The 24377-nt window shown below is 46.4% G+C and overlaps 1 protein-coding gene across 1 annotated transcript in view; it reads left to right on the top strand.

Annotated features, from left to right (window-relative positions):
- LOC138511482 (complement component C6-like) overlaps positions 1-24377 on the top strand; it is a 504666-nt gene that overhangs the window by 310878 nt on the left and 169411 nt on the right. The window contains exon 11 of the mRNA XM_069627197.1: positions 14860-15085. Coding sequence (XP_069483298.1) covers positions 14860-15085 — 226 coding nt within the window. The remainder of the gene's footprint in view (positions 1-14859; positions 15086-24377) is intronic.

Genomic DNA, 24377 nt, shown 5'->3' with positions numbered 1-24377 from the left:
AGTACCTTGTGATAGAGTCATAAACACATTATAAAAACACAACACAGTGCTTTAAAGTACACAGACCAAAGCATAGACCCTGTTCAGAAAACTAACACTTGTTTCTAGGGAAGTCAGACCTTATCAAACACATTTAGTATAGGACACACCTATTAATGGGAGTAAAACCATCAGTTACTTTTAGATTACTTTACAGTAGGTCAAGGGTACTAGACCGTGTCAGTCATGCATGCAGTGACCCTCAGTTAAGGAATAACCTAGTAAACCAACCCTGTTACCAGGATACTATTCTGAATAGTGAAACACAAATGTATGGAACAGTATAAAACTATAGCTACCTTCAGGATAACACACAGTTATACCAGGTGAGAAGACCTTATGGTGTAATATACAATTACAGTTGCTTTTCAGATCAGTGGACTAAGGTAAGCAATAACTTTCTACACTAATTTAGGATTGCACCAGGAAGACCAAGGTCATCTACTCCTACAAGACACTTTTTTAACAAATGGGACACAGCTATTCTAGGCAGGTAAAACCCAAGGATGTAATATACTCTTACAGTTACTTTTCAGATCAGTGGAACACAGACTAAGGTAAGCAATTACTCTTTACACTTATTAAGATTGGCCCCCAGCTATTCAAGGCAGGTAAAACCTAAGGCAGACTTATTCTAGACAGGCTAAACAACAGGTCAGGGTAAGCAAGACCCAGTTGCAATATTTTCACATTTGTATCCTAAAAAGAAATAGTAAAGTGAAGCCAACAGCATTACCTTTGGAAATAGGCACAACTAATTCACAGGTGAGTAAAATAACCTTACATATATTTTTCCAAATAGCAAACACATTCAAGGTAAGTAATAACTTTTGTAACTTCTCACTCTCAGAGTGACAGTTACCAACCGACTCTTTCACAAGTAAGTAACTTTTAAACACGTGTTATACTTTTCAAGGCAGAATCCTTTTCTTATCCAGTCCTTGCCTAGTCTAGTACATCAGTTCTCTCTGAGGCAGAAGAGGGTCCCTAGTGGTCTAGGTGCTAGCTGTAGGCAGAGTGAGATAGCGCTCAGTTGCAGAAAAAGTCAGAGTTCCAGTGGAAGACTGTTCAAACAAGTAAGTAGTCCTCTTGAGAGTTAGTTAGGTTTCAGGGACTTCTGAGAAGACACCCTAGGAGGATTCCAGCAGTGGCCGAGGGTGCACTGGATGTGAGTCCTCCTAATCACAGAAAACACCACAAAGGCTTTACAGAAATCACACAGGCTTATGGTAAGTAAATCTGTTAGGCAGAAACCTGTGCAGTTCCCTTAGGGACCACTGCAAAAGGTTTAAGACTACAGGTGTTGGCAGTAAACCCAATTGGTAGCAGTCTGTACCACCCAGATTTACCTGGTAGCTGTGGCTGAGCAGCCAGACCTCTCTCAAGAAGAGTTAGACAGTATATAGAGTATACAAGATAGGTACAAAGATACAGTAGCACAAGAAAACACTGACCAGAGCTTGGGTATAAACGTATATAATTATTTATTTAAAAACACACTTTGTAAAATACACTAATACTAATATGGCAAGCAAGTTCAAACACAGTCACTATTCATATATATACATCCCTGATTACTTATTGAACAAGTGTTAGTTAAAACACCACTTATTTACAGACAGAGGTGAGCGCTTAACCTAAGATGGCACTCCAATAACTTAGTTAAAAAGGGAGGGAAAAAGGCAGAATTAGGAAGATACACTATACCAACACTTTGAGGAGAACCAGAGCAAGTCAAAAAAGGCAGAGTCTACTGAGGAGCAGGAAAGTCATAGGCCAGGCCCACTCTTGGAGAGAGCAAGGCGGAATGTGTCCAAGATCACACAGTTGAATAGTACTTTAAAGAGTCATTGCAGATAGTTCGAAAAGGGTTAGATCAGTTCAGAAACAGTTAGTTAGCAGGTCCCAAGTCACCCAGGATAGAGAGTCAAGGATTTACGGGACCCCTTCAACAGTCTGTTGCAAGGGAGACCAGACGAGACACGGTACCTGAAATGGTGATAAAGCTCCAGCGGGGGCAGTTGTTCCTGGCAGCGGGTGCAAGTTGGTGTTTCATCAAGGGGAAGAGAAGATCTCGAAGTGGAGGAAAGCTGGAGGTTGTTGCACTGCCGGGGAAGAAACCAGCCGCAGAGTTTCCCAGTTAAACGGTACTACCCTTTTATTCGCGGTAGTGGTGAAGCGTGGCTATCCAGCCGCCGGGGTGCTTGGTACGGGTGATTCGACCATGAGACGATCCAGGAAGGCGAAAAGGAGGGCGAACTGGTTATCCCCACCAGTTCAGAGGAAGAAGACTCTCCGGAATGAAGATGTTCTCTGTCGTTGGGAAGTGGTGAGACGGTTCAGCAGGGCTCCACCAGTGGTGTCGTCGTTGCAGGTTGGCTCAGCTTCTCCCTCTTCGGATTCTTTGGTCCTGTGGCGACTTCTGAAGTTGCAGTCCCCAAAGCCCTGCTTTTATGCAGAAAACCCCCATTCATCAGTCCTAGCTGTCACTCAAACATGCTAAGTGGTGGGCGGCTCACCACTGGGCCAATCACACAAGAGTGCGACTTGAGTTGCCGAGGCAACTGAGTACAGGGTGCCTAAACCCCCCTCCCACACATCCTGTAGACCCAGACAGAGTGGCACCACTTTTGGAGGCTTCTGTGGAGAAGCCTGCCAAAAAGTGGAACAAAGGGCTCGACTTGGGTTGGAGTTACAGAGGCGAACACAAACGCCATTTTAAAACCGAGTCCTGGCAAAAAGACCCAACCGGGGAATACATATTAAATAAATAACCCAGCGGTATCTTTAACATTGCACCAAAAAAAGTGATGCGTTTAAAATGAATGGGAAAATCCCATAGGAAATATTCCGGTGGAATATTTTGTGTGGTAACCACTGCCACCAGCCAGAAACTCAGCAAGGGTGGACTGCACAGTGCCCCCTCGAAAAACAGACCCTGGGGCAATCTAACTACCCCTACCAGTACTTCCACAATATGATGGTTTGTACTGATTCTGTTCACAATTTAAGACTAGTAAAGTCAATGGTGACTTTACATGCCCTGGGAGACAGTAGTCAGTCCCAGGGTATGGAGTCTATGTTTGGGGGTCACTATGACATCTCTGTGTTACTGCACTGAGGGTGCTGTGTACCACACTTACCAAAACCACATGAAACCCTATGGAGTAAAATACCCCATAGCCCATAAAACACATTACAAAGTCAAAGGATATCTCAAATCATGTCTAAGAGTGGGAGAAAAAGAGTCTCACTCTTAGCAGGAGAAAGAAATAAATCCCAAAAATCCAGCTAAGCTGCTGGGGGACTCACTAGGTTTGGGAAATTAGCCTTAACAGAGAATTCTCCCTAACACTCGCCCCCCCAGACTAAGGGACAGAAGGATTTAATCCACTCCTGGATGAATCGCATACCTCTAGTCGATGACATACATCCTAGAGAGACCATCAGCATTTTGGTGGTGACACCCTGACCTGTGCTCAATGGTGAAATCAAACCGTTGCAGGCAGATTGACCATCTCAGTAGTTCTGGATTTTCCCCCTTCATTTGCATTAACCATCTCAAGGGTTGGTAGTCAGTCTGAATGACAAAAGTAGAACCATACAAGTATGGCCTAAACTTCTTCAGTGCCCACACAATAGCAAAACATTCTCTTTCGATTGTTGCCCACCTTGTCTCAGGATCCTTCAGCTTTCTGCTGATGAAGCAAATGGGGTGCTCCCTACCTTTCTCATCCAGTTGGCTAAGGACTGCACCTATACCTACATTAGAAGCATCTGTCTGCACAATGAAAGTTTGGCGATAGTCAGGAGCTCTCAATACTGGTGTTTGGCAAAGAGCTTTCTTCAGGTTTTCAAAGGCCTGATTGCACTCCTCATTCCATTTGACCTTCTTAGGGAATTTTGGAGAGGCGATTACATTCAGTGGAGAAGCTATGGTCCCATAGTTCTCTATGAAATTCCTGTAATACCCAGTGAGGCCTAGGAAGGCTCTCACCTGGGTTTGAGTAGTAGGTGTTGTCCAATTTTGCACAGCTTCAATCTTACTGAGCAAAGGCCGTATTTCTCCACCTCCTACCTCATGCCCAAGGTAGACCACCTTACTCTGACCAATCTGGCATTTACTTGCCTTTATGGTCAGATTGGCCTGTCCAAGAGCCTGCAAAACATGTCCTAGGTGGTTAACATGCTCTTCCCAGGATTGGCTGAATACTACAATGTCATCCAAGTATGCCTTGCAGAAGTCCTCCATCCCAGCCAGAACCTGATTTAGCATCCTTTGGAATGTTGCAGGTGCATTTTTCAGTCCAAAAGGCATAACCTTAAATTGGTATAAGCCAACTGGGGTAGAAAAATGCAGTTTTCTCCTTGGCATGATCTGTCAGGGCTATTTGCCAATAGCCTGACGTAAGGTCAAATGTGCTGAGGAACTTGGCTGAACCAAGTCTATCCACCAACTCATCTGTCCTTGGCAAAGGGTGGGCATCAGTCTTGGTGACTGCATTAAGAGCTATATAATCCACATAGAATCTCAATTCTTTGGATCCTGCCTTTGGTACTAACACAACTGGGCTAGACCATGGACTAGTAGAGGGCTCTATTACCCCGAGATCAAGCATCATCTTGACCTCCCCTTTGATGTGGGTCCTTACATTTTCTGACATTCTATATCCTCTGCTTTTGACTGGTAGACAGTCACCAGTGAGTATATCATGCTGGCCCCAAGGGGTCAAGCCTGGTGAAAGTGAGAACAGGTAGGCAAACTGATTTAACATAGATTTGCACTCCTCTTGTTGCTCAGGTGTCAGATGTGAAGAGAGATTTACTCCTTCAATCTTTTCATCCAAGGGTAAGCCTCTGAGGAGATCAGGGAGAGCTTCACTCTCTTCTTCCTCTTCTGTTGAAGCTAGAAGCAAGGCTCCTACTTCAGGCCTGGAGACATACATCTTTAGTCGGTTGGTGTGGAAGACACTGGGAGCCTCCTTGGGATTGCCCAAGTCCACCAGATAGTTCACCTCTCCAAGTTTACCCACAACCTTGAAGGGTCCCATCCATTTATCTTGCAAGGCCCTCTGCCTTGTTGGGATCATAACTATAACTAGCTGGTCTTGAGTAAACTCAACCATGTTAGCCTTTTGATCATGCCAATGCTTGACCAAAGCTTGCCCAGCTTTCAAGTTATCACTAGCTTCTGCCATCATGTGTGACATTCTCCTCCAGAGAACTATCACATAGTCAGTCACTCTGACTGTCTTGGGGGAAGGAGCACTCTCCAACCCCTCCTTAATCAGGGCCAATGGACCTCTGACTGGATGGCCATAAAGAAGTTCTTAGGGAGAATAACCTACTCCCTCCTGAGGGACTTCTCTATAAGCAAAGAGAAGGCATGGCAGTAGAAGGTCCCATTTTCTTTTATCTCTTAAGGGGATCTTCTAAAGCACCTATCATGCTCTTCATGGTTCTGTTGAACCTTTCTACCAACCCGTTTGTCTGAGGGTGGTAGGCGGTAGAGAACTTGTAAGTAACTCTGCAGGTTTTCTACATGGCTTTCATGTAGTGGGACATAAAATTTGACCCCCTGTCAGAGATTACTTCCTTAGGAAACCCAACCCTGGTAAAAATACCAAGGAGGGCCTTAGCCAGAGCCTGAGCTGTAACAGTCCTCATAGGAATTGCCTCAGGGTATCTAGTAGCATGGTCTACTACAACAAGGATAACCCTGTTGCCTGAGGAGGTGGGAGGATCAAGGGGACCAATAATGTCAATCCCTACCCCCTCAAATGGGACTCCCACAACTGGGTGAGGCCCTAAAGGTGCCACATTCTTGGAAGCAACCTTACCAGAAGTGTGGCAGGTGTGGCAGCTCTTGCAAAACATATCTACCTCAACCCCCATCTTTGGCCAATAAAAGTAGAGTGAGAGCCTTTCCTTGGTCTTCTTGAAACTCAAGTTACCAGCCAAAGGAATCTCATGGGCCAGTTGCAAGAACTGCTGTCTGTTTTCTTGAGGCACTACAAGGCGCTTGTAGTCTCCAGGTGCAGACTCAGTCGGTTCACTGTAGAAGAGGCCATCTTCCCAGTGCAACCTATGCTTCCCAGGCTCTTGCCCATCAGCCTGAGAAGCTGCCTGTTGGTGAAGACCTTCCAGAGTTGGACATTTTCTCTGTCCCTTACTGAAGTCTGCCCTGTTGGGTCCACCTTCTGCCAGTAAAGACTGCAGCTCAGGATGGTCAACAGGATCCAGATCTCCAATGAGTTCTTAGCCTTCCACTAGCTCCTCTTCAGAGTCTAGCTCAACCATACAGGGTTTTACCTCCCTCTCAGCCTCAGCTGGAGGTGGAGTTACAGGTGTAACTTTGGACAACCTAGGGGAAGTCCTTGTTGGAAGCACTGGAGTGCTTGCTGCTGGCTGTTCCCTAGAAGTCTTGGGTTTCCTCTTTGCTTCTTGTTGTTCAGAGATAGCATGTTGTAACTCCAGTGGAGTAGGAGTGATATCCTTCTTCATCATCTCCTTGGGAGTACCTCTCATGGTTCTCTCCCTTGCAGGTCTGGTGAGCTCCTGTAACCTTTTACTAGGAGGTCTGGGGGTATGTGACACTTTTCCAAGAGTCTTCAGGTCATTTCCCAACAGAACCCTTCCTGGCACCTCACTTTGTATGCTGACAGGTATCTTCACAGTCATGTCATTACACTGGATGAGAACTGGTAACTGGGGAAGCAGCTGCACACGCCCTCCAGCTAACTTGGTGAGGCGTTTGGGTGCCTTAGCAACATCCTCTGCCTGAAAAAATGATTTATCCACCGCAGTTATGCTGGCCCCAGTGTCCCTAATGGCAGGAGTCTCCTGACCATTCACCTGGACACTGTCCTTATAATACTCTTTAGTATTATCGGGGATAGAATTATATACAACTAAATTCTGTTGTTCCCACAACCCCAGAGACACTAAAGAAACATTAGCTGAGACTCTAATGGGTTCATCAGCTAGTAACAGTAAGTTTCCACTGGCCATCTGTACTTCCTCCTCTGGAGCGAAGGCTAAGGAGACAGTGTGGACCCCTGAAGGTTTACCCTTGCATCTGGGATCACCTTTCACATGGTCAGGTGAGCTACAAACATAGCATTTACCAAATGTGTTCTGGAATGGTGGCTTGCTCTGACCTCCTTCTGGTTTGGCACCAGAAGGTACACTAGCCTGATTCGGTTTCCCTTGTGGCTTACCCTTACTGTTTTGTTTGGGGCCCTCTTTGGGATTGGAATTATTAGAATTCTCTTTGGAGTCCTTTTTAGGCTGTGTCCCCTCATCCTTTTTCTGAGTTACCCCAGAGTCCTTGTGAGTAGCCCTGTTGGCAACCCACAAGTCAGCAGCCTTAGCTAGTTTTCTGGAATCTAATTCCTTTGAATCAGCCAAGTGCTGTCTGAGCTCAGGAGAGCAGGCATCATAAATTGTCTCCAACATCATGAGATTTTTCATTCCCTCATAAGTGTTCACCTTGTAACCCTTAATCCATCACTCTAAGTTCTTCAAATTTTCACTCACCCAGGTAGCCCAAGGGGTACCATCATGCTTTTTGAGGGTCCTAAACCTCTTAAGGTACTGGGAATGGGTCTTCTCAAATCTAGCCATCAAAGCTTGCTTCACACATTCATAATGTCTTCTTATCCTCCTCCCCCAACACCATTACCACATCAGTTGCAACAGGGGGGAGCCTAGAGAACAACCAGGAAAGTAAACGTGTTTCCTGTAATGTTCTGGAGCCCATGATTATACTCAAACACACTCAACCAAACCAACACATCCAATTTAGGCTCATACATACCCACAAGCTCTTTAGGCACCCGGGGTCTTTTGGGACTGGAACTCCTAGAGGATCCGGAGAGAGAAGCATTTTTAACAGACAATTTCTTCATCTCTAGCTCATGCTTGAGCTCCATTTCTCTGAGCCTTAGTTCTTGGTGCCTTTGTTCTGTTTGAGCATTAAGTCTCTTAAACTCCAATTTAAGTTTCATTTTCTCTAGTTCAAGACATTGAGGACTAATTGTGGGACCTGGCAAAGGTCCAGTAGTTACAGCTGGTAGAGCAGGTAGAGGCCTAGGGGGGACAACTACATCATCCTCACCCTCCTCTTCAGGTTCTGACTCAAGAGTATCAATACTAGGATCAATATCAATATCATTACTTTTATCTACATTTGCTGGAGTGGTAGGTTCCTCTGAACCACCATCCGGACTTTGGTTTGCTAACAACCTTTCTATTAGCTCAATTTTCTTGCCTTTAGTCAGGAGATTCTTATGCTTACAGAGAACTCTTAAACAATCAGCAGTTTTTGTAGCAAGGGACTCTTGACTATAACTTTCCATAGTTGACAGGTTAGAAAATAAACTTTTTAGTGCTAAGCGTTGTGGTTAGTTGCACTAAGGTATCTATAAGCACACTAAAATGTATACTCAATACAAATCCTACCGCTGTACACCAGTGTTAGGCAGAAACCTGTGCAGTTCCCTTAGGGACCACTGCAAAAGGCTTAAGACTACAGGTGTTGGCAGTAAACCCAATTGGTAGCAGTCTGTACCACCCAGATTTACCTGGTAGATGTGGCTGAGCAGCCAGACTTCTCTCAAGAAAAGTTAGTCAGTATATAGAGTATGCAAGATAGGTACAACGATACAGTAGCACAAGCAAACACTGACCAGAGCTTGGGTATAAAAGTATATAATTATTTATTTAAAAACAGACTTTGTAAAATACACTAACACTAATATGGCAAGCAAGTTCAAACACAGTCACTATTAATATATATACATCCCTGATTACTTAGTGAACAAGTGTTAGTTGAAACACCACTTATTTACAGACAGAGGTGAGCGCTTAACCTAAGATGGCACTCCAATAAGTTAGTTAAAAAGGGAGGGAAAAAGGCAGAATTAGGAAGATACACAATACCAACACTTTGAGGAGAACCACAGCAAGTCAAAAAAGGCAGAGTCTACTGAGGAGCAAGAAAGTCATAGGCCAGGCCCACTCTTGGAGAGAGCAAGGCGGAATGTGTCCAAGATCACACAGTTGAATAGTACTTTAAAGAGTCGTTGCAGATAGTTCGAAAAAGGGTTGGATCAGTTCAGAAAAAGTTAGTTAGCAGGTCCCAAGTCACCCCAGGATAGAAAGTCAAGGATTTACGGGACACCTTGAACAGTCTGTTGCAAGGGAGACCAGATGGGACACGGTAACTGAAATGGTGAGAAAGCTCCAACGGGGGCAGTTGTTCCTGGCAGTGGGTGCAAGTTGGTGCTTCTTCCAGGGGAAGAGAAGTTCTCGACGTGGAGGAAAGCTGGAGGTCGTTGCACTGCCAGGGAAGAAACCAGCCGCAGAGTTTCCCGGTTAAAAGGTACTACCCTTTTATTCGAGGTAGTGGTGAAGCGTGGCTATCCAACCGCCGGGGTACTTGGCACGGGCAATTTGACCACGAGACGATCCAGGAAGGCGAAAAGGAGGGCGAACTGGTTATCCCCAGCAGTTCAGAGGAAGAAGACTCTCCGGAATGAAGATCTTTTCTGTCGTTGGGAAGTGGTGAGACGGTTCAGCAGGGCTCCACCGGTGGTGTCATCGTTGCAGGCTGGCTCAGCTTCTCCCTCTTTAGATTCTTTGGTCCTGTGGCGACCTCTGAAGTTCCAGTCCCCAAAGCCCTGCTTTTATGCATAAAACCCCCATTCATCAGTCCTAGCTGTCACTCAAACATGCTAAGTGGTGAGCCGCAAGGCTCACCACTGGGCCAATCACACAAGAGTGTGACTTGAGTTGCTGAGGCAACGCAGTCCAGGGTGCCTAAACCCCCCTCCCACACATCCTGTAGACCCAGACAGAGTGGCCCCACTTTTGGAGGCTTCTGTGGAGAAGCCCGCCAAAAAGTGGAACAAAGGGCTCGACTTGGGTTGGAGTTACAGAGGCTAACACAAACGCCATTTTAAAACCGAGTCCTGGCAAAAAGACCCAACCGGGGAATACATATTAAATAAATAACTCAGCGGTATCTTTAACATTGCACCAAAAAAAGTGGTGCGTTTAAAATGAATGGGAAAATCCCATAGGAAATATTCCGGTGGAATATTTCGCATGGTAACCACTGCCACCAGCCAGAAACTTGACGAGGGGGGCTGCACAGTGCCCCCTCGAAAAACAGACCCTGGGGCAATCTAATTACCTCTACCAGTACTTCCACAATATCATGGTTTGTACTGGTTCTGTTCACAATTTAAGATTAGTAAAGTCAATGGTGACTTTACATGCCCTGGGAGACAGTAGTCAGTCCCAGGGTATGGAGTCTATGTTTTGGGGTCACTATGACACCCCTGTGTTACTGCACTGAGAGTGCTGTGTAACACACTTACCAAAACCACATGAAACCCTATGGAGTAAAAGTCCCCATAGCCCATAAAACACATTACAAAGTCAAAGGATATCTCAAATCATGTCTAAGAGTGGGAGAAAAAGAGTCTCTTAGCAGGAGAAAAAAATAAACCCCAAAAATCCAGCAAAGCTGCTGGGGGACTCACTAGGTTTGGGAAATTAGCCTTAACAGAGAATTCTCCCTAACAAATACCCCAGCCAACACAGTGCCTCAGCACAGAAGAAGAGTTGCAGCAGGAAGACTTCAGGATCTGCAGCCAAAAACCTGGTCGATGAATTATTTTGTCATGAAGACTGAAGACAGGACACTGGAAGTGATTTTGCAGCAGGAATTAATGGAGAAGGCTCCACGTAAGAGTTTCTTCATGGCTGGATGTGGCTCTGTGGCTTTGGCACTGTTTTCGTGAGCCAGATGAACAATGAATATCGCTGATCGGATTTGCGTTGCTAATCTGGTCCAGCATTTTGGCAAGGAGACTTAAGGGACTTGATTCATGTCTCTGGAAGTTCAGCAGGATGCCACCAAAGTTTCATCTCGATTCAGACTTTGGAAGACAATGCATCGCACAATGGCTCAAGGTCCCAGGGTATTGGTGTTTTGCAGCCCAGAAAGGTGGCAGCACATGGTGGGATGGCTCAAAATGTAGGTCTTTTTGAATATAGTGAACCGCACCAGTCTCTGGGTCAGGGTAATGGTTTTCGGATTACCCAGGCCACTTGGAAATAAGGGTAACAGGAGGCTCTGAGTTACACAGCAGTCTCTCCGCTCGCTGGAAATCATCCCAGCTGCAGTTTCTTGGTCTTCCTGTTCGGATTCAGGTCCAATGTCGACTACCTCTTTAGCTTCCAAGATGCAGGAACCCAGCCAATCATACAGGCGTGCAACATTCAAAGATGGGGGGGGTGGCAGTCATTTCAGGACAGCCAGCCTCCCAGTTGGAACTGGATTCTCACCGTCAGACTGGAAGGCAAAGAGGTGTGAAGTTTTGTTTGGACTCCTTCGTCGCTTTCTGCCTTCACAGACACTCTGGAGCCTGGGCGGGCTTGACATAGGTCTCCCGCTGAAAATAAAATGAACACAAAGGACTTACCCACCATGGAGGCCATGGGAAGGACCAGGAAATGACAAGGAACCCTAAAATGGCAATAAAAGAAGACTGCGGTAAAGGTGCATCGAATTAGTAAAAAGGTTCACTGCCACCAGCCATTTAGGGTAAGCTTGTCCCTTTAACAGAATTGTTAGAGTGAGAATGAGAAAAAGGATACACTGTATCCCCCCAGCACTCCACATAAACTGCGGTGTGCTGGTCTCATCAAAATAAAGTTTAGAGAGGATAACATATCCTTTCAATCCTTGGAAACTGTAGTTCTCACAAGGTTAGCCACAGAAAATTAAAAGGGGAGCCTAAAGGGCAACCCAGCAACAATAGGCTGTATATGCCAAAAGTTGTCAAAGTGGATAAAAAGGACACTACGGAGAGTCTTAAAAATGATACCTATAAAAAGAGTAGGAGAATCTGTGAGTGTGAAAAAGGTTCCCACTCACTGAGGTATACGGAAAAAAATCCCACCAGTCCAGCAAAATGTTATGGGGGTCTCACAAGTGAGGGATATTTAGCACTATAGTTAAAATCTTACCTAACACATAAAAGTATGCGCCAGCTGCACACATGGGGCCTGATCTACAAAAGCATTTGACCATCGCTCATTCCCATTGAAAAACACTTTCTAAATCAGACCCATACTGTCTCCATGGTTGTTAGATAGAGAAGATGATGATTTGCTTATGAAGATGAACTTCATAAGAAAATCAGTCAGTCGGCATTTCTCCAGAACTACCAATCTGGGTTCCATCATAGACGCAACACCGTAACGGCCTCCCTCCTTATTGGATTTACCGCCTCCGATACAGTGGACCATCTGACTCGGATCAGCCAACTTTTAGGTAAGAATTGGTGCAGTCACACTGTGTGAAACTACACAATACTTATCCGCTTGGTATTTGGTAACCCATCTTTTGGTATAGGTCTGTACTACACAAGTTGGTAGGGTGACTGAGCAGCCAGGCCTATCTCAAGAGGGGTACATGTGAGTTGTAGAGCTGTGCAGATTAAATCAGTCAATACAAGTAACCAAGTAACACTTACATTCCCATGGTTTCAGTTATAAATATTTATTTATTTACACACCAGTTTTAGTTAAGCATTTTTAAAAAAGGCAATTGTTTGTAACAGTCAAGCACACTTTGGAATCACTTTACAAAGTCAATAAAGTTGGTAAATACTCATTGGTTATGCTAATACATTTCTCCTACACCCTGAAGTGACTTCAATAACAAGGATAGTATTGCATTTATCTTAAACACCAATATACTTTTGAGACTCATGGTTCCAGGAAGGAAGAGTTAGGGAAATAGAAAGGTTAGAACATACTTCCTTATGAAGTAAAAGACAGTTGGAATCCTCAAACAAAATCTAGGTAAGCCTTTCCCAGGAGTAAAAGTGTTCAACAAATTACAACCTATGAGGGGTCAAGCAATGTCAAAGTCAATAGATATAGAAGGGTGCCTTTAAAGAGCCAGGACAGCTAAAGTCAATTGGACCAAGTCAATAGTTCTGATGCACTTCTTCTTGGATAAAGTCTTTCACAAAGTCAGATAGTTCAAGAAAATCACTGAAGTAACACAAGCTGTTAAGACTGTTAAGACTGTGCAAGGGGAGTTGAGATCAACTCCAAAAGTTAAGCCAGTGCACTTCTCAAGTGAGAAAGCACGATTTATGGCAATAAGGCAAATACCCCCAGGCCCCCACAGTACCTCTGGTTTGAAGAAAGGGTTCCAGTTGGATTTCCCCAAGCTGCAGCCAAGCAGACCTTGTCGCTGGGCCTCAGTCATGAGGACTTGAGGGAGGACGTCTGGCGGGGCTCCTGCAGCAGTACTCAGGAGAGGACTTTGTCAGCTACAGATTTTTTTAGATTCAGTGGCTCTTTGTGGTTTCAGCGCTTTTCAAACAGCACTGATGGAGAATGAATATCCCCGGTTGGACTTTCCTTGCTCCCTCGGTCCCGGACTCTGGTGAGGGGACTCTGGATTGGGATTTCCTCCTTCTGGTGTGTCATTAGGAGGCTCCTAGAGCTTTTGGCTGGATTCGTTCTGAGGAAAACATTGCACTTGATAATGGACACTCAACCCCAGGCATTGGGCTTCTGCAGCACTGGAGAGGCACAGCAGGTCGGTCGGGGGGTTGTGCCAAAGTGGAGTTTGTTTCGGGGCTAGTTGGTCCCACCAGCCCAAGGGGAGAAGTTGTTTGTCTGGAGCATCTCTATGGCTGCAAAAAAGGTGCTGAGCACAGCAGCAGGGCTTCACCGGGCACTTCGAGGTCCAAGAGGTTGCAGCGGCCTTCTTTTCAAGATTTCTTCTTCAGATGTTTCTTCCAGTGGTCGACTCTGCCCGCAGTCCCAAGAACTTGCCTTTTTAAGCTTCTTCTCATTCATCACAGCCCTAGGCTGTCAATCACCCAGCAGGGTGGCTGTCCTTCCCAGGCAGCCAGCTGGCCAATCAGGACTGGTTTCGTTCAGGCACACCTAGAGGCAAAGGACAAGGGAGTTGATATGCTATGGCATTTATAACATGTCCATACACAAGTGTTTCCTCCCTCCCTCACTTCCTGTCCTTCCAGACACACTGGAGCCAGGAGCGGGCTTCAGGGCTGAAGCCCGCAAAAGGTAAAACGCACAAAGGGCTCAAACCTGTGTCAACTTATAGGGCATCATTATGATTTTGGCGGTAGCCATGCCGCTATTGGCGGCATGGCTGCTGCCAAAATCGGGTCCGGGTCCGGGTCCAAGTTCCCAGAATGAGGAATTACCGGGCCATTCCGAGTTTGGAGGGCCCGGTAATTCCTCCCTCTGGGAACCCGGATCCGGGCCTTCGCCATTCCCATTTCAGGCCCCATAGGGCTGAATGGGAATGGGAGAGGGAGCAAACAACGGGTCGCTCGTATTTTAGTGACCTGCCAACTTTGCACTGCGTAGTGACATCTCTCACCCCGAGGGAGGCCCCGCCGCGTGATCAGAATCGGATTGCGCGGGAGATAGCGTCATGCATAACTGTGCATAAATGTGATTTCTATAATTAAATAATGATGTATAATGCATGGGTCCGGCATGGCAAGATTACAGAACTGGTCACGTGAACGCAAGTCAGGGGACTGTGAGCTGCAGCACTCGGACCAAGCCTTACCCAGTGCCATGGGGGAGACAATATCAGATGTGTTGGCCAACAGAATCCTACAGAGGGGGGTAGAGAGAAGGGAAGGGGGTGGGGCGTTGATGTTTTCCACCCAGCAAGTAAATCCAAGCACAGATAAATGCTGATAGCGCAACAAAGGGTAATATGTGTGCTTGTCTTTCTGGCAGCTGGCCCCTATTTTGGACCTGGTGAAGGATGTCCCCTGTGCCGTGACTAAGCGTCGCAACCTGCAGAGGGCTGTCACTGAGTACATGGAGAGGTTCGACCCGTGCAGATGCGCGCCTTGCCCTAACAACGCCAGGCCCGTGCTTTCTGAGACGCAGTGTCTGTGTGTCTGCCAGTCTGGAACATTCGGAGAAAACTGTGAGAGGCGAGCTCCCGATTACACGTCAGGTAAGCCTGTGAATGCCCAGTTGCCCCTCTATGCCAGTCAGAACTTGCATACATTGCTGAAGATCACCAGTGGGGCATGTAAGGTATGGCTTCTGTATTGATGGGGACGTAACTACGCCTTCTGATGACGGCACAAAGGGCGAGAGCCAATGTGGAGCTACGCCAGCTCACTCTACTTACTCGCCAACCCAGTGGGCATGACTGGTAGCTGGCTAAGCACTCCTGGGTCAGTTCATAACAATTCAGCAATAGCCAGGAGACTCATGGGCAAGGAAGGTCCATGTACAGTATATTAACTTATAACTACTAACAAGTACTGATAAGGCTTATAGGTATGGCGTTGCTAAAGTATACATGCATGTACTAAAAAAGGGGAACATGCTGACATGGGGTGTGCGAGAATGATGTACACGGATGTCCAATACAGAAAAGAGACTCACATGCATGTACAATGGTGAATATGATGCAAGTGAAGTCATGGTGACATACACATGTAACTGTGAGTTCACTACCGGGAACTTTAGGCTAGAACATCCAGAGGTTTTCTGAAATGCAGACTTTGCACCTGTGGGATATGCCGCATTTGTACTATTTTGTACTAAAATGAGAATACATATGAAATATAAATGCTCCTAGGTAGGACACTATTTGTAGTGTACAGCTCATGTGCAATGTCATATGTCACTTGCATTGAGCACTTCTTAATGCACTGTAGGAGCCAGTAGTCAACTTAGATTTTGATATCCCGGGAGGCTAGCTCAGTGGCTACGCGCTCGTCTTGGAAGCAAGACGACACGTAGTAACAGGTTCGATGCCTGGGTCGCACTTAGAAACCTCTGGGTGTTTAAGCACGTTATAAATATGCAACTAAGAAAAAAACAATTACGCAGCTAAAAAGAAAACAATTCTTGTAACAGCGCCTCGATGCCAGCGGGCTGTGTGAGCACTTTACAAATGCAAAATAAAAAGAAAATATTGTATTATGTTTTATCTGAAATGGTTTTGTGAATTGTAAAAGATATACACCTGAAAAAAAATTACTTTTGAACAATTCAGGAAGGTAACATATTGTCATTGAAGCATGGCACTTGCTACGCTTCCCTGGGAACCCTAGATGAGTTTACTCTCTAATAAAATAGGGAGAAACATAGAGGGGGGGATGCGTTTCATTAGGGCAGCTTATTTATTTTCTCCCAGCTCCACTCGCTCTTCTTCCGAAACTCCTAGCTATCCCCTCCCTCCTCGCTTGTTCCTCTCCTCCCTCCTCTCAAATTGAGTATCAACGAAATTGATATTGAAGAGGCACTTTAATTCCACAATGTCTTATGTGGGTCTGTACACCGCTTTATATGCTTCAGCTCGTCTCAGTCTTGGCAACGCCCACATTCGAGCGCTAGACTGCCATTGTCTACGGTTGGCTTTAATATGTGGAGGGCAGGAGGACCTGTGACATACATGTTTCAATCAATGAGTTAACATTAAGAGAGAACCTACACTTTTTATTTGATCACTTTTTGTAGCTGTACATTTGGAAATGCAGGTGCACAGCTTATACACATTAACATATGGAGTCTGGCCAATGCACCATGAACGTGTGCTGCGCATTCTTTTCAAAACATACAACTGAGAATAGACCATTTTTCATCCGTGCCTTCATCACATGCTCACGCAACTCTTTAGTTCGACGTATGAAAGCTTGATGTTGTGTAAGTGCGTGTTCAAAGCATGAAGTCGAGTGGACCAACACCACTATCTGCACAGCGTTGTAGTTTCCTCCAAGGTTCATAGAGTAGTTGTGAAGGGGAATTGGTATGCCTCTCTTTGATGGTTATAAAGTGAACGTGGTACTTACTGCAAGGGTCTACCCCGCAAAATCCAACACATCTTTCTTATAGACCCACGAATGCCATCTCTGAAGATGCTAGACTTGACTTGCAGAGAGCAAAGACAGGCATGCAGGCAGCTAACATCACATGTAGTCCCTTAGACCGTTGCGATACAGGCTGGGCGTTGTTGGCTTTCTCCGATGAGCAAAGGGGAAATGCTGTGTTACTTTGTAGTTGGCAGATACAGTCCACAGCTCAAGAATCACAACTTGAAGGCCCTGTTCCCAAGAGGGCCAGCATCACACCGACGTAAACACACATCAACGCTTCCCTCAGTCAGTGTAATGGTGGTCAGGGGTTGCAGAGGTGTCCCCCCACTTCCATTAGATAAAAGCAGGGGACAACAAAGAAAATAAAAGTAAAAACTGTTACAATCACCTGGTATCCACGGGAACGCCACCCAGCCCTGGTTGGATGATTTGCACTCTCAAACCCTCTCCCGGTCCCTTGGTAAGGCCTCTGGTTAAAGATGGGTCTTAATATTGTAAAAGGTTGATTCTCCGTCCTGCTCCTCATGGCATGGGCGCGTAAATGTAGGGGGCAAGCAGCGACCAAGTTAGTTCACTGGTGCAAGCCCCCTGTGGGAATCCAGGCCTGCTGCGACTCCATAGGTTTGCTGCTTTACAGTCTTTATATGCAGTTCTTTTGTTCCTCTTAGTTTGAATAATAATGTCTTGCTTCTTTCCTTTTAGGTATGGAAAGGTATTTTGGTGTTGTCATGCAGTTTGAAAATGAGCATGAGCCGGTAGGCGAAAGTGCGGTGTGCGCGATGCTGTCCGGGGAGTAATGCGCGATGCGCGGCACTGTTTCGCCTTGTATATTGCTAACCTGTGTCTTTTCTCTCCTTGCAGGTCGCGATGTTCCTCGCCGAGCGCCGTGATGTTCCAGTGATGATATTGACCAGGAGATGACTACCCAGGTAAGAATTGTGTGGCTTTCTTCGTTCGGGAGGAAACGTGAGTAAACGTTTACTAATGCTGTCTTACTTTCTCCTCTTTCTAGGTTATGGTATTTCAGGATGCATGCGGTGCCAGATGATGAAGTTCCTACCTTCAGGTGAGTGGAACTGAAGTCAGCGATGGATAGAAGACAGGATACTATTCCAGGTAAGTTTTGTAGTGTTCTTTCTCTCTCTGCAGGTCCTTGGTTTCAGGTAAGCTGACATCAATGAACTGGACACAGTGAGCGTTAAGCTGCCCACAGCAGAATAACGCGAAGCGTGTTCTGCTTTTTGGGTGCGGTTTAAATAGTCTCAGCTAAAGTAGTCCAGGTAAAATAGTCCTGGGCCTGCCACACCCAAAGTAGTCCAGGTAAAGTAGTCCCAGGCCTGCCACACCCAAAAGACTAGACCGCATAGCTCTTTTCCTTGTAACTGAGCTATGTGTGTGCCTCCATGTTGGCTCAACGCCCCCAAGCTAAATAGTCCCAAGTAAATAGTCCCATTCTAATGTTGGTCTTCATGATGTTTATGAGCCTGGCGTCAAAGGTGCCTGGACTGACTCCAAGAGAGTCTTGGATGAGGTTTTAAGGCCTTTGACCTGGCCCTAACTGGATGGCTGACTTGCCAGTGAGGGCCAGGGGTAAGGGTAATGACAAAAACAAAATAAGAGGAAAAAGGACCCTGCTGAGCCAGTTCAGACCCACGCTAGTGGCAGAGAAATGGCGCTGCAGGGATAGAGGAGAGTCAGAGGCACACCTCTGTGTGTGCCGCCTTGAAGGTAAGTGGGTAGGGGGAGGCGGGCATGGGGTTGCGAAGCACAGTGATCTATGTGATCGCGGCGCCTCGCTGTAATTGGAAGTCAGCCTTTAGAAAGTCCACATTATGGGCGGCGCAGTCATCACATAGATCCCCTTCTGGATACCCACTGTTAGGGGAGTTTTGTTAAAGTCTATCAACAGGTCAGACTCTATAAAACGATCTCTTAGTATACAGGCCCCAACCCTTAGTATAAGTCAGTACTCTCACACACTTGCAGATATAGTAAAATAGACATTTATTTTATATACACAAGGCAAAGTTATATTCAGGTAAGTAATATTTAAACTAATCAACACAACAGAAAACATCATCAATACTTCAGCTGAATAAACCAATGGTAAGGAAGGATTCAGATCATGAACACAGTTCAATGGTAAATCAAATTGCTTATTATAGCAACGCAGAAAATATTCTGTTGTAGGAATAAAAAAAGGGTTATTCAGCACCAGCAATAGCAGTTCAAAACGTTTTTAGGCGTATAATACTTTTCAATGGCCTCAAGGCTTTGGTAGTCCATCCCTAATTAGGTATGAGTTCTTCAAAGGCGGTTAGGAGGGAATGCAGGTTAGACACAGCATCAGAAAAAGTACATTTCCACAGGATGCTTTGATTACAAGTAAGTAGAATGCTTTTGTGGTTCAAACTGGTATCGGGGACCTTTGAAAAGGCTCCATAAAGGTGTACAAGGCCTTGGCGATCGTTATCGGTGAACACCCAAACACCAGAATCAACACTCCAGCAACACAGGAGCAGCAAAATGGCTTCAGGTAAGTACTACCCTGATTCCCACAGTACCTGAGGAGTGATGAAGAAGATGCAGCTGGATTCTCAAACAGTGCAACATCAGCAGACCCGGTCTTCTGTTCCTTGGTCGTGGTGACAAAAGGAGGGACACTGGAAGGGATGTCGCATACCTACTGGACCCTGCCAAAGACAAACCATACACATCGCCCCTCCTCCCAGAATGGTAGAAGAAGGAATAACAAAGAACAATCATACTAGTAATGGTAAAAGAATGGAGGCTCCAAGTTAGTACTTGGGTGCCCCTATTGTGCACTACTGCAGCTATGGACATAGCCTGCGGTACAAAAAAGACACAATAGTTGGTAGAACACGTCCACTGCCACCAGCCATAATTAGGTGATTGTCTATGTGACTAAAAGGTCACAGGAGCAGAGAGAAGGGGGTTACTGGGTATCCCTTTGGCACTCCACTGAAGGTTTGTGTGTGCCAATCTCTAAGACTGTAGGGTTTTGGGCGAGATACTAAGAACTGCAGTTACTTAAGGATACAGAAAAATAATCTTAAAGGAGGACGCTAAGGGTCCCCAGCAACACTGCCCATATGGATCTGTGTGCTGCAGTAGTAAAAACACAGATGCCTTTAAGAGCTATGGAACAGACTGACTCCATAGTACAGATGAACACAAAGAATAGAGTTCCAAAACACAGAGCCCACAAGAATGAATGAGAGGAAAAAGGCTCCACTCATTCAGGATTGAAGGGAAAAAGGTCCCCAGAAGTCCAGCAAAAAGTGCTGGGGGTCTCACTAGGAGTTGAGGTGAAGCATAAAATGATAAATCTCCCTAACAGCCTGCAAGCACAAATTGCACAAAAGTCAATAGAACACGTCCCTTGCCACCAGCCATACTTGTATGATTGTTACTGTAACAGGACTGTTACAGGAGCAGAGAGAAAGGGGATATTAAGTAACCCTTCAGCACTCAGCATGGTATCAGGTAATAATGTCCCTATATATATGGTCGCCGTACATAATGTCACCGGGAAAAGGGTGGCACCATTATATAGGCAACCATATGTCTGATGTTTGTTAATCTGCTTAGAATCACATTCTGTGCATATAGTCTGACATCCAGTGGTAACCGCAGAGTATTGCACCTTGTCTTTCGAGAATCGAAAAGGGGACGTCGACATGGGCGTACCTGTAACACTATCCCTAAGTGACGTGTAGTGTACCCAAGATCCCTCATGCCAGATTGTTTTTTTCCGCCCAGCATACTGGTCGCCTTATGCAGAGCTCGTCAGAGACATTGCCTATTGTCCCCTCAACCTTTGGTCGAACTTTATATATAAAATACTTAAGATCACCCTATCCGTCCCTTATTTCGATGGCTGTTCCAGATCTCTGCCGAAAACCTGAATCATCAGAACTTCGACGGATGGTGATGCAGTCGGCACTGCCGACCACGTGGCCGTGCCTTCCGCCGCCCTTCACAGTAGGGAGAGTGGGGTCAGGGTGGACATTTCTGTACAATCTGCGAATGCCTTTCCCTTTCCTTCCTCTTTCCCTTTTGGTCTTCTTCACTCTACCCATCCTCAGCTATAGAGAGGACTCTATTTAGGTTTTGCCCCATTTGCAAAGGTAAATTTCCTTGGAGAGATAAGCATAAATGGTGTAACTGTTGCCCCTCGATCACAACGAAGTAGATTGTAAGCTCCTCCATCCTAAGACATTAAAGGAGCGCAAAGTCAAGTGGTGGGTGGCCTATGGGATGTCGAAGGCCGAATTATCTCCCGCTGCCGCAGCCACCGAATGTGACAACGGCAATAGTGATGAACGACCCAGAGGTCGTCGACCTTTCGACAGAGTGCTCCCGCTTTGCATCATCTGTCCCCGGCCCTGCCAGGCACGGCTCAGGCACTGCTATGGGGAAGGTACACCCCGGTGACAAAGACAAACATTTACATAGCACTAAGCACACAACCCCTAGTCAATCTTCGGCTAAGTCGAAGAAGACCTCAGCACCACTGGGTACACCGTAAGCTTCAGCGGCAACCGCGGACCATCAGGATCGGCAGCCCTCCCCGCAGCTGCATATGTGCCTAGCAACCGGGCCATCAAAGGCAAAGACCGCTATCTCTAATATCCCGGGTCCGTCGAGATGCATAGCAAGAAGACATCCGGCAACAACAGGGTTCTGGCTCCGCCAAAGAAGGCGTTCGCCGAAGACAAGGCCCCAGCACCGCCACCTGCGGAGGATGTTGCCGACAGCATAGCGAGAATTATTTCCACCAACTCTCAAAGACGGCAGTCAAGAGATTGACAGAGGCCTACGGAAAAGGCCAAGGATCCATCAAAATCCAAGGATAGCCTAAGAGGAGTACCGGAACCCTCCCCTAAGCCGAAGGAAAGGTACAGGGACACCCACCTCTGTTGATCCCCTAAGAGGAGTTTTTGGACAGCGAGGAAGGGATTTCATCAACTTTGAGACAAATATCTCGACGATTTATGGCAGAAGAGTGTTTTCAAGATCCTTTTCCACCTGTAGACCATTGTAGGTCTTCTGTTTGGACTAGAGAGAAGTTTGTAAATTGTATGGAAAGGCTGGACAGGATTGGTACCCATTCAGAGCAACCACACCTAGAAGACCACGGGATGAGAGCCCTTTGGACCCTGTAGCAAAATTCCCAAGACTCTTTGACGCCTCTCAGGAAGAGGATATATACACCTATGACCTCACTGAGGATATTCCTGCAGACACCCAGGATGAAGATCAATTCACCAATCCTGAGGACATGCATGATCCCATGGGGGGGGGCAGATATGGGTGATCCTCAGCCATGGCAGTTTACAGATCATTCACTAGATACTGATGCCCAGTGTTTGGATTTCCCCAAGACTGCTCCCAGTAGGCAACCCTCGCCAGTGGATGATCAATTGACGGTTAACATCATGTTGCGCAAAGCAGCTGAACACATCAAAATCGTCACAGATGACGCTGTCCCTGAAGCTGACTTTGTGGAGGTAATTCTCAAAGAGAAGCCACCGGCCAGCCAGGCCATTCCTCTCCTCTATTCGATTAAAAAACATCTGGACCCCTCCTTATCAACACCTGCTCTCACAAGAGGGGTTAATCCGAGAATAGAAAAGTTCTTTCATCCTTCTCCTTCAGACCCCCTTTATATCAGAGGTCACTCCACCCCAGACTCTCTGGTGGTGACCACTACAAGAAAGAGGGCAGGGGTTCCTCTGTCAACCGGCGAGGCACCCCGTGATAAAGAAGGTCAAATATGCCCTTGGGAAGAGTGTTACGGCCGCTGCAGCTTTTTCAACTCGTATCGCCAACAATACCACCTTATTGGCCAGCTACGTGGACACACAGTGGGCCTCGTTACAAGAAGGCCTACAGGAGGTTCTCGAACCACTACAAACTCGTCTCCTGGCCACAGTGACCGAGGGCAGACAAGTGAGCCAAAGCATACTTAAAAACACTTTGGATTTCGCCAAAACAGCTGGTCGATCTCTGGCTCAGGGCACATTCCTGAAGAGACACACGTGGCTAAGGAACTCTGGGTTCAAGCCAGAGACGCAAGCGTCACTTATAAATAAACTCTTGGAAGAATCCAACCTGTTTGGAAAGGCAGTCGACGAGACGCTCGAGACCGCAAAAAAGGAGCATGATACCATGAAAACGCTAGACCAAATTACACAAAGACCTTCTACAAGATGAGGATCTGTGTCCAGAGGACTTTTTCGTGGCCAACGCTTCCCTCAACAACAGTACACCTCGGGAAACAATTGGTCCTCTCCACAGGGAACCAGATGATCCACCACCCCGTATCCCCAGAGGGGTCAGTGTCGTGGGAAAGGAAGGGGCGGAACTCTACCCCCAGAGGCGCCCCGGTCTCAGGTTCAAAATGACCCAAAGATTCGGGTCGCCTCCCATGTGGTCGCGGGCCGGCTAACATCGTTCCTTCAGACATGGGAGGGGATAACTACTGGGTGCTAAAGACCGTGGCCCACGGGTACTGTATAGTGTTCAACCAGTCCCCAACATTCAGACCTCCACGAGCAAGACGACTGACACCAGACCATCTTCGCATCCTTCTTCAGGAAGTCGAGACACTACAAAAAAAGGGAGCCATAGGGGTCGTACCTCTGTCAAAGGTAAAAGAAGGTATTTATTCAGTGTACTTCCTTGTACCCAAAAAGGATCTAACCATGCGCCCTGTATTAGATATGCGCCCAGCGAACAAATTTGTAAAGCCACAAACGTTCTGCATGGTCACTCTGCAGGAAGTAATTCCACCGCTATCACAGAGGGATTACATGGCAACACTGGATATGAAAAATGCATACTTTCATATTTCAATGTTGCCAGAGCACAGAAAATACCTCAGATTTATGATACAAGACAAGCACTATCAGTTCAAGATTCTACCATTCGGCATAGCATCTGCACCAAGGGTATTTACAAAGGTACTAGCGGTGGCAGCTGCACACCTGCACAGGCAATCCATCCCGGTCTATCCTCACCTCGACGACTGGCTCATAACAGGGGACTCTTACGAAACCTGTCTGTCAAATACCCAAAGGACGATAGATCTTTTATTCAGTCTGGGATTCTCTATCAACAAGAAAAAATCCAGCCTAGACCACAGTTAGCTCAAGCAGCTCCTAGGGGCTCTAAGTCGAACAAAGGACAGCCTCGTCTTCCCCTCCTACGAGAGGGTGCAAAACATGCTGTTTCAAATCCCTCAATATATAGCCAGTCGAGAGGTGACGGTACGCAAGGCTATGCGACTGTAGGAATTATGGTGTCATGTATTTACTTGGTTCCTCACAAGCGCTTGCGCATGCGTCCAATGCAGGAGTGCCTCAACAGTCAGTGGTGTCAGGCCAGCGG

Source organism: Ambystoma mexicanum, chromosome 6p (genome assembly GCF_040938575.1).
Source record: "Ambystoma mexicanum isolate Mex_15411 chromosome 6p, UKY_AmexF1_1, whole genome shotgun sequence".
Lineage (NCBI taxonomy): Eukaryota > Metazoa > Chordata > Amphibia > Caudata > Ambystomatidae > Ambystoma > Ambystoma mexicanum.
The sequence above is the reverse complement of the archived record's forward strand: the minus strand, read 5'-3'. Positions and strand labels throughout refer to the sequence as shown.